At 42.2% G+C, this 10,285-nt stretch overlaps 1 protein-coding gene across 1 annotated transcript; it reads left to right on the top strand.

Moving 5' to 3' along the window:
* Positions 1 to 106: 106 nt before the first annotated feature.
* On the top strand, positions 107 to 10,285 carry reep2 (receptor accessory protein 2). Its single transcript, XM_028416423.1, has 8 exons — positions 107 to 317; positions 2,303 to 2,375; positions 4,794 to 4,870; positions 5,087 to 5,207; positions 5,500 to 5,613; positions 5,764 to 5,944; positions 7,019 to 7,185; positions 8,539 to 10,285. Exons 1-8 carry the CDS (start codon positions 286 to 288, stop codon positions 8,605 to 8,607), a joined length of 834 nt encoding a protein of 277 aa, XP_028272224.1. The 5' UTR covers positions 107 to 285; the 3' UTR covers positions 8,608 to 10,285.

The raw sequence follows: 10,285 nt of genomic DNA, 5'->3' as shown, positions 1-10,285 counted from the left end.
CAGCGTTGTGCTTTTTTAAGCTAAAGTGACACATTTAGCAGCGCGGCCCTGGCCCTTTAAGAGTCCGTGCTGGAGCAGCTCGGATCCAGAGACTGCAGCACATCCCCAGCTGCCGTCAGCGCACCTGACAGAGGAGAGCAGCGCGGCGGACAGGCAGCAGCAGCCTCCTGGCTCCAATCATCAGACGCCGCGTCCTGGCGGGGAATGGGGGGCACTTAGCCCGCCTGCTAGCCAAGCAAATATTTTAGAAGCGGAGAAGCGGCAGGCTTCGGTATTCCAGCAAAGATGGTATCCTGGATTATTTCGAGGATAGTTGTGTGAGTATGGGCTGGGCTGCATCTGCTGCTGAAACGTTAGCTACACCAGCGGCGCCTCCATTCATCAGCTGTCTGATGCTGAGCCGCACCAACTAGCTAGGCTGTGTGCTAAATGTCACCTCTGTTCGAACGTAGTCAAAAATAATGCAGGTAATGTAACATTTAGACATTGAGTGTAACAACTGTGACTATTGACCTTTGTGTTTCCTTTAATCAATACAATGATGCAGCACATTCTGCCTGCACCGCTTGTTAGCCGCTGATAGCTAACGTATGCTGGCTAGCTAGTAACTGTAACCACCTGACAGAGAATGTGTTGGCATGGAAATGGTTTGTTAGTTAACAGGCCACATTATCCAAGTGTTACCTGATTAATATGCAGGGTTCGCCTCAGACAGGCAAACAGAGAAGCTGCAGAGAAGTAGCCTGAATGTTGCTGTTGTAGACGGTGTTTCAGCACCATATGGTTACATGAGTGGGTAACATTTACCAGGGGAAGAGAGGTATGTCCATCCATCACGTACCAGGCCTGTGTTCAGTCACTGCACAGATTAAGGAGGATGACTGAGGAATTGATTTCCTTTCTCAGTTTAAACCTGTAGACAACACCTCCCTGCAGTCTGGATGACTTCACAGTTGTCATCATCCTCTTCAAGCAGACACATAATGGTGCATTAGAGGTGTCTGTGGTGGATGAGAGAGCTTAACCCAAGAAAACCTACAAGGAAAAAACATTTTCATCAATTTCACAACAAACATAAATGACATAAATACTACTAACAACAATCAAAATGGTAAAATAAATGACACTGACTATTTCTGGGGGGCAGAAAGTTCTCCTGTGTTATCCTTAAACACAACAGCCATGGTGTCTGTAAGACTCAGGTGTAGAAATGCTGTTTCATCTCTATAAATAAATACTCTGCTTGCCTGGATTACATAAGCGGAGGATAACACTGGCAAACTGTTACTTCAGTGGCTTCCAGCTGGCTCTTCCACCTCACTGCACCTCAGGTGGACGACAGGAGCCGAACAATGTGACTCGATATCCATCATAATGGTTGCTGCACATCTAACGAAAGATCAATCGTTTCTTGTCTTTACTCGGTTCTTTTAACCAGCAGATGCTTTATATTTGAAAACCCGTCCTTTTATGTCACAGAAAATAACCTGGAAAACGGGGTGTTATTGTTGTCATCACCTGCAGGACTTGAAGGCGTCAGAATTTAAAATGTGGGCACGAGGAGGCACATGGCGTCTGCTCGAGGAAGTCTGTTGGCCTTGAGGCTGCTATGAGTCGTCTCAGCTTACTGTACACAGCTGAGAGGCGCTGCACACATGACTGAGCAGTTTAGACACTTACTGGGACAAGAGACCTACTTAAATGTTGAGGAAAAAAATCCTCAAGAAGTCAACAGCCTGGAGCAGAAACCTCGCATCTGTTTAGAGAAAGATGTGTTAGTTAGTTTTTACTGTGTGCAGCATACAGGCAGACTGTAAGACTAACTCTTTCATCAGCTTTCCCTTCACTCAGCAGTCAGTATCCTGTCAGATCAGCACAAATCAGCACAGTGGTAGAGGATGAAACCATCACAAACGCAGCTCTGTGTGCTTAGCGTCCCAGTTGGCACGTGGACTGACACATGGTGACCCACCCCTGGCATATCAGTGTGTGTTTTTCCATTTTATCTCACAGCACTCTTCCTGGTTTCACAATCTCCATTCTGTTGTTGTCATTGACTATCAGGCTGCTGTGTTTTGACAAGTCACTGCCCATCAGTTCTCCTCTGACATCGCCACTTGATCAAACTCATGTACAGGCCGACTGTTCAAGTATATCGGTAGATAACAGAGAACTTTTTAGCGTCTTGTGTTTACATAAGCATCGAGAAAACATGGCTAATCTGTGGGAGGTGTTAGTCACCATCCAGAGGCCACTCTCTCTAATCCCCTTCCTCTCACCCACCCTCCTCTGCTTTTTACAGCCTTGCCTTTGGGACACTGTACCCAGCATACTCTTCATACAAGGCTGTCAAAACGAAGAATGTGAAAGAATATGTAAGTATCACCTCTGGTTACTAAATCTCAGCTGACCCTGTCTGATCCGTTTGACTTTGGATATTTTGCCCCGGGCTGCTGTCTGCTATTTTTATATAAGTGTTGGGAAGGAGAGTAATATCAAGCTCTGGTCAAATTTAGGCCCGAAACACCTAACATTGTTTCATCAGGGGATGCACATTATTAATTACTCTTTGTAATTAAGTAATGTTTTTGTATTGGCCACACTGGATGCTTCCTGTCTCCAACCACTAAAGACCAGTAGTCAAATAACACACAGACTCTCCAAGACAAAGTGTGTGGTGATGCCGTTTAATCATGGCACATGACGTTTCATTAAAGTGGGCTCACCAAAGCATCATAATAATCACACTTGCACTCATTTATAATTGTTTTTCTAATTATTCAACATAGACATAAGGGAGTTGACTGCAATGCACAAGTTGTATGTTATTACACTGAGATCTGACAGTGACAGTTTCTGTAAATAGTTTCATAATGTCATGCACTGCAGCCTGAGAAACCTGATTCATGATCTGAGGCTGAGAAAGGCCCTCTTCAGGCAGGGTAACACTTTGTCTTTTGACACTTTCTCTTAGCTCTGATGTCATGTTTCCTGCTGTCACGTTCATTACTGAGCAGTGTTCTGCTGGGAATTTAAGGCACAGCCTGATTAATTTGAGCAAACCTCTGAAATATAGATCATATCCATCAAAGTGTCTCTTGAACACTGCTCAATGGATGGATTCATGTTTGGATGGAAATATGGCTGATTATTGTGTCTCTAGACTTTTGAGCCCCAATGACGAATCAGGCTTTTCTGTTGTCTGTACTTCTTGTACAATTTTGAAAAGAGGTAGCCCACCATATTATTATTAGACCTTGTCAGAGGTCTTATTTCATCATTTGAAGTCTAGCTTGAGTGATTTTAAAAATCAACTCGTTTATTTGTTTGTGTTTATTCTTTGTAATCTGTCAACAAAAAGGGGATTTAAACTTTCTAAGCGCTGGAGTCGACCACAACATGAACATCGTCAGAAAACTGCTGCAAATAGCTGTTAGGTTCAAACCCCAAACATTTGTATTACACAACCTGTACAAAAGAGACACAGAGAGTTAGATATCTTTTACTTGCAAGGAGAGTGACCAGAGACTGCTCAGTTACAATCTCCCACGCCACTCTGAAGCAGCTCTGGGTTCTCCAAGCCTTTTATTAGTTGGGAACGCCCTAATACATAGTTACTAAGGGACAAAGGGTTCATGCATCACAAATCTTAGTTTCGTTTTAGATGTAACAGCTTCTGTGTGAATGTGTGTGTGTGTCATCTTCGGCCTTTGTTCTTTCTTCCAGTAAAGTGGTAAAACATTAAACATTCTATACCTTAGACATTCTATGTGAAGGTCAGGGTTCAACTAAAGTAAGCATACCTTCAAACATAAACACTCATGTGGTTTAAGTTAACTCAAGCAGAAAAACACTCAGGTGATTTAGGTTAACTCAAACAGAAGCATAAATCAACAGGGTAAATGCTACTACACACAGTAAGATACTTAAATCATTATGCACACATAAAGAGTAAGATGTAACTCATATAATGACGTAAGATGTAACTCATATAATGAAGTAAAAGTAGGATAACTTATGTACATTGATTCCAACAATAGCCGAGAAATATTTTTATGGAACCTAGCTGCTATGGCTGATTATGAGCAGCAGAATGAGTTACAGACAGATTGTGATTCTGTAACTGAGTGTGTTAACTAAATAGGATCGTCCTTCCTGCTTACCTCATCGCTGCATAGGATACGGGGGAGGAGAGGGTGGTCCTGGAAGAAGAGATAGCGGCTCTCTGGCCCTCAGCCTAGATTTGCACTGGAGAACAGTCTTCCCCTAGCAGGTTACTATGGCAACCCACCCTCTCAGTCGCTGCTCAAGCAGATGGCTGAGGGGAGGGGGAAGAACGAGAAGAGAAAAGAGAGGCTGGGGGGGTGGACGCCATTTTTAAAGCTGATGTTTTTTTTTTATTCCCCATTCCTCTTGGCACATTTCTAATGAGTCAAGTGATCCAGTTTTCTGCGGCCTGTTAATATCTTTAAACACGCATTTTTCCTCTTAACCAGTGCTCTTCAAGCTAATTATTTGCCCCTGTTGGCCTAGTTTGTGGAATATGCTGATAATCCATAGATGTAGATGCTCCATATTTTTCCTTTGTCTTAGAGATCAGCCATGCATACTGAGGTGATACTGTGGGGCTGAAACGTATGTTGCATTTTTGCACTGGCAAAATCTATAACTGTGTATAGCTTCTGTTTAGCTCCACGTGTCTCAACACGTGCACAGTGGATACCGTGGGTTTTCATGTGCTATTTTTATGATGATCTCTCTCTTCACCTCTGTGTCTTTCTCTGTGTGTCCAGGTGAAGTGGATGATGTACTGGATAGTATTTGCATTGTTCAGTACAGCAGAGACAGTCACAGACCTGCTCCTGTCATGGTGAGTCAGGAGTTGCTCATGACCGTCATGCCAAACTAGCCAGTAATAAATAAGGAGCTTATATAAAATCAATAGACTCATTCATGTGTGTTCTCTTGATATTTTTAGCACATTAACCTTGTTTTCACTTCAGCATCATAAAATGTAACCTGCACAATTACTCCCTCATCTAAGTCTCCTTCATTAATGCTTTTGTTTTCCCTCTCTCTGCTGAAGGTTTCCATTTTACTTTGAGCTAAAGATTGCCTTTGTGATCTGGCTCCTGTCCCCATATACCAAGGGTTCCAGTGTCCTCTATCGCAAGTTTGTCCACCCGACCCTGTCCAACAAAGAGAAGGTTAGTGCCACAGTTTTTAATCCCTAACAGGCACTTCCACATTGAAATATTCCATTGTTTTCCTCTGCTATATTTCACTTCTCGTAACCAAATGTTGTAACCGGCAATTGCACACTGTTGTATTTGTACATACATTTTCTCTATTTTCTTGTAAATAGTGTTTATACTGTTTTCTTTACCTGTAGAGATATGTTTAGTATGCCGAGTGCCTGTATATTACTGCTGTAACAGTGAAATTTCCCAGCTTGGGATGAATAAAGTTTCTTATTCTTCTTGTCCTTGCATGTTGTAGGAGATAGATGAATACATAGCACAGGCCAAAGACAGGAGCTATGAGACCATGATGAGGTTTGGAAAACGGGGTCTCAACCTGGCTGCTAATGCTGCTGTCACTGCAGCCACCAAGGTGAGCCGAGTGCTCAGGGATGCTGTTATACCATAACCATTACAGATTATTATTAAGTTTTACTTTTAAGATCTGAGAAAAGAGGATGGATATTATCATGCCAGCACATTATGCCACATGTTTATGTCATGTGTTTGCCTTAATTCCCAGGGGCAGGGTGTATTATCAGACAAGCTGCGGAGTTTCAGCATGCAGGACCTGACTCTCATCAACGCTGACGATGAGCTGGCTCTGCACACTACAGATGCCCGCGTGAGACGGGATCCCATGGACGAAATGAGCTCAGGGGCCAGCACGTTGCCCCGGGCCAAGAGCACTGCTGCACGGCAAAGTAAGGCCATGTAGCACACACACGGTACACTGATTCATTAGCAGACGCACATGGACAGACATGCAAATATATAAATATGTACAGTGCACACTGGGGCTTGCTGATTGGGTTAATGGTTAAATAAAGACGACGCTTATCTGAGCAGGAATAAGAGGTGGCCTGGGCAAGTAGAGTCATGTGATTTTAAAATGCTGCCGGATGGCAGGAAACAGGAGGGTGACAAGGAATGTGATGGAACGAAGGTCGAGTGGAGGGGGTGAAAACATGTGATACCAGAGGGAGGAGAGGCTGTGTCTCATTACACTGCAGGCTGGCTGGCTGGCTATGTGGGCCTTCCAAACTGTGAACTGAATACAGAGATACTCAACAGTGAATGAACTGTGTGATGTGACACAGTTTATTTTTTATAATGTTTCTAAAAAGCAGACAGAGAATTACAGTTGGGGTTCAGGTAATATCCTCAGGGTGAGTGGTACATGTTAGAGAAAACAAGTTGGGATATTTTCTGTGTTAAACGAAAGATCAACACTTTTTTCACTCAATTTATATTTGCTATCACTGACCCTGGTGCTATCCTTTAGTCTGAACAGAGAAAACACTAATAACATTGGTGAATAACCTGTCAGTGGAGGGCACCCCTACCAAGATAAGAAAAAAAAACAGCCCAGGATGCATTTGTCATTAGATTCTGCTTCAAAGCACATGCCAAGCTAAACTATTGTTTTGGTAATTTTGTGACGACATTACTTAGTAAGTAGTGACTAAAGTGTCTTTTAGATGATTATCATGTTGCTTTATTCACTTTGTCTCTAGACGTTTTAGTCCCTTTTGTATTTGCAAGGATTACATTTTAAAATCTGTCCAATAGGGGGCGTCAGAGGAGGCAGTCACACACTGGTCAAGTGCAATAATGTGAAGCGTTTCTTCAGTGATATTCTTTTTCTGATAAACGTGTTAACTCAGATTTCTGTATTTTTTTCTCTCTGACTCCCATGTGGTCTTTCAGACCATCTGCTGTTTTCAATTTGAAACCTGACGTCCTTTTATTGACCGAGTCTTTGTCCAACCCTGCAGCCCGCTCTCTGGCAGCCACATCTCTTGCTGATGATGCATCATCCCAACACAGCTCCGACCAATCGGATACAAGGACTGAACACTCTGATGAAGATGTGGCCGACAGAGCCCCCAAGCGCAGTACCGCCGCCAAGACGACAAAGAAACCTGCAGCTCCTAAAACTGAGGTAAGATAACAAAGGTGTACTCACACTTCTCACATATGTAGAAGAGTGGATTTATTCTGAAGTACCACTGTTGTTTAAGATTTTCTGAGAGTTCCTACTGGTGGACTCTCAGACAAACTTGCCAACTTTTAACCACTAGTTGATGATATAGACAAAACAACATCAATTTAAAAGCGCATGTTTTCTCACATCACCTTGCAGAATAACCTGTGTCGCTAACTGCATTGTATCTGTAATTAAAATAACAGATGCTATAATAATGAGGTCAGTTCAGGCTTGCAGCTCTCAGGGTTCCATTCTCAGTGTTGTCAGCTTGAGCTGAATCTTCTCAGTTTGTACTTCAGTGATGGAGCCTCAATAGTCAGGGTGTACGGGCCATCAGGCACCTAAAAGACTTTTCTATGGAGGTGTGTCCTAGTTTGAAGGCCTGGCTAATGAATTATTTGTTAGTGCTGTTGGTCAATGAAAATTTCTACTCGTGGTTAATTGCATGATTTTCATAGTTAACCGACTTTATTTGCACATTATTACTTGTATATTATACTATATGTTCTAAATGCACCATAAAGGGTTGTTTACTCAAGTTTTTAACAACATAGAAGTGCACACATATACATTGTTTTATGCAATTCAAACCAATACAATTGATACTGTTTATGCTCAGCTAAGTGCTGAATGGTGACGTTTTTCAGTTCGTTGCCTAGTAAACTAGGCTGCAGCTGTTAATGTGATCATATAACTTTTGCACCCACTGTGTTTATTTCTCTTTCTTGTAAAAGTATTATTTTTGACCCTTAGCATTTTATTTACTTATTGATCTACCATTCATGTTAATTCTTTAACTAAGAATACGGTCGGTCTCTCTCACATGGTCTCTGTCTGAGAGTGCGTGTTTAATCGTGCATTAAAAACAAATCTGTCTTCAGCCATTAGTTTTGTTCATGGAGTCCACTGTAGTCTCTAATAAAATAATTCTAACCGTCATCAGCACACTGTGAATCCTGGGATAAGTTGAGTTGTGAAGGTTCCATCTTTCATAACCAGGGAAAAGGACACATTTCATTGTTGGCTGAATTTGAAGGAGGTTTTTTGAAATTGGACACCTGCTGTGACACAACTGGTCTACAGTTACGTCCTTTAATGGATGCCGTGCATGAATTTGGACGTGAAAGCTGAAGTTAGTGATAACCTGCCCTCCAAACTAAAGATGACTTCTCAGATGGTCCTGGTTAACACACCAGGTTAGAAAGCTCTCCATACGTCAGCTGCTCTTCTTCTCCATTTTAATGATTAACGTCTCCTTCTGTTTATCAAGCAGCTGTATTTATTGCTCTTTGTTTTCCTCTCTTCTAGACTCAAACCAAGACAGTGAAGAAGCCGGTAAAGAAAAAGACCACGACCAGTAACGCAGAGACGCCCTGAGACACCCTGAGTCGTCCTGACGACGTCCACTGGCCTACACTCGCTCCACCCACAGCCTGCAGTCCTTTTCTCTTGTAGTCCCCACACAAACACATACACACTATATACTATATATTTATTAAAACGGTCACTGATGCTGGTTTTTAGAGCAAATGCAGATTTACTGTAGGTTTTAGCAGTGTGTCTGGAGCTTTTACTGGCTTTTTGGATTTGTAATATCACTCTTTTACCTGCTGGGGGCATGTTTTAGTTGGAAGAGGCGTCGCTACAGTGACATTTTCTGATTAAAGCTGCCTTCATTGTGTTGGCTCTTTATCATTATTCAGATCAGGGTCCATTTCTACACAACCTCAGCTAATATGAGAACTCATGCAGGCCGTAAGCTCGCTGTCCTCATCTAGAGTCAGAAAGTTGTCTCTTGAGCCACACATGACCACAAACAGCTGGTTGTAAGTATACTGTACCCGAGGTCAACAAGGAGGAGGAACAGTTAATGATGGCCGACTGCATAATTCCATAATTTGACTGCTTGGTTCTGGTGTAAGACTTTGGACTGGATAATATGCCTTGCAGCGTGTCTTAAAGGTGTTTAAACTTAGTTTCCCCCACAGTGAGTCTGTTTACCTCTCAGTGAGCCTGGCTCTGCTATGCTCAGGTCTCACTAACGGCATATTTACATCATGTACAGTGCTGCTGACAGACTGGTTTACTTAGGGCTGGCTTTGTTATCCTTCACCCAGACGCTAATCGTAGATGGGATTCATCCATGATCATCAATTTATTATAATATTACAGCTCTTTTAGTTATGTATTGTGCAGTCAGCTGTGCAAAAGTGTATTTCCCCACAGTAGTAGAGATGCTGGTTTATGTTTGTGTTCAGCTTTCCACAGTTATGGAGTCGCTCTACACTAACTGCCACACTTGTATTTTTTTACTGTGCAGGGACGCTGCCTCATTAGAACATTTATTTGAAGCCTGAACATAGCGAAGTGAAAAAATGTCATCAAGCTGTGAGCTGAATTCTTTTCTCGTCCCCCCGCTGTACTTTCAGATGTGGAGGGAGAATCAGTGCAGACTGTTGTTTCTAAATGCACTGGGCCTGGTTTCTTCAGAGTGTTCCGCTATAGGAGAGATGTAAAAGCATGCAGCTGTGACTCTCATTACTGCTGCTCGCAGTGTGACACCAGTGTGTACCAGTAGGGGGAGACAAACTCCGCCTGAACAGCTGGCAAGGTTGCAGTGTAAACAGTGTAAATAGTAATCTGTATATACTGGATGAGCTTGCTTTGCCTTATTCATTCTCTGGGCTTGAATCTGTTTTATTTTGTAATCATTTGTGCTTTATTTGACTTTTAGTTTTGATAAGATATTCTGAGAGGAACTTTTGACTCCATATAGACTTCAGGCAATAGAATTTGTTTTTTAACGTCTTCACATTTTATTCACAAATGATAGGATCTTATCCTAAAGTGATGTGTGTACATTCACATCCTTCTATGTTTCCACACTAAAGTGTTTAGGGCCAAAAGCTGATTCTCTTCATTTAATGTTTGCACTGAACATTGTGTCCTCTCAAAATACAGCTTTGCATTTTTATCGTTTTTGGATGTTTATTCATTATTTTTTGTTTAAAATCAGTACTGTACACAGGGATTTATTGTTTGTGCCAATTCTGAA

The sequence above is a fragment of the Parambassis ranga genome, chromosome 10 (genome assembly GCF_900634625.1).
Source record: "Parambassis ranga chromosome 10, fParRan2.1, whole genome shotgun sequence".
Classification (NCBI taxonomy): Eukaryota; Metazoa; Chordata; class Actinopteri; family Ambassidae; genus Parambassis; species Parambassis ranga.
This window is presented reverse-complemented; position numbering and strand designations above follow the sequence as displayed.

Coding starts and splice junctions, on each gene's coding strand:
- reep2 (XM_028416423.1), top strand. CDS start 286: ATGGTATCCTGGATTATTTCGAGGATAGTTGT. Junction 2,376..4,793: donor CGAAGAATGTGAAAGAATAT/GTAAGTATCACC, acceptor CTGTGTGTCCAG/GTGAAGTGGATGATGTACTG. Junction 5,208..5,499: donor CCCTGTCCAACAAAGAGAAG/GTTAGTGCCACA, acceptor TGCATGTTGTAG/GAGATAGATGAATACATAGC.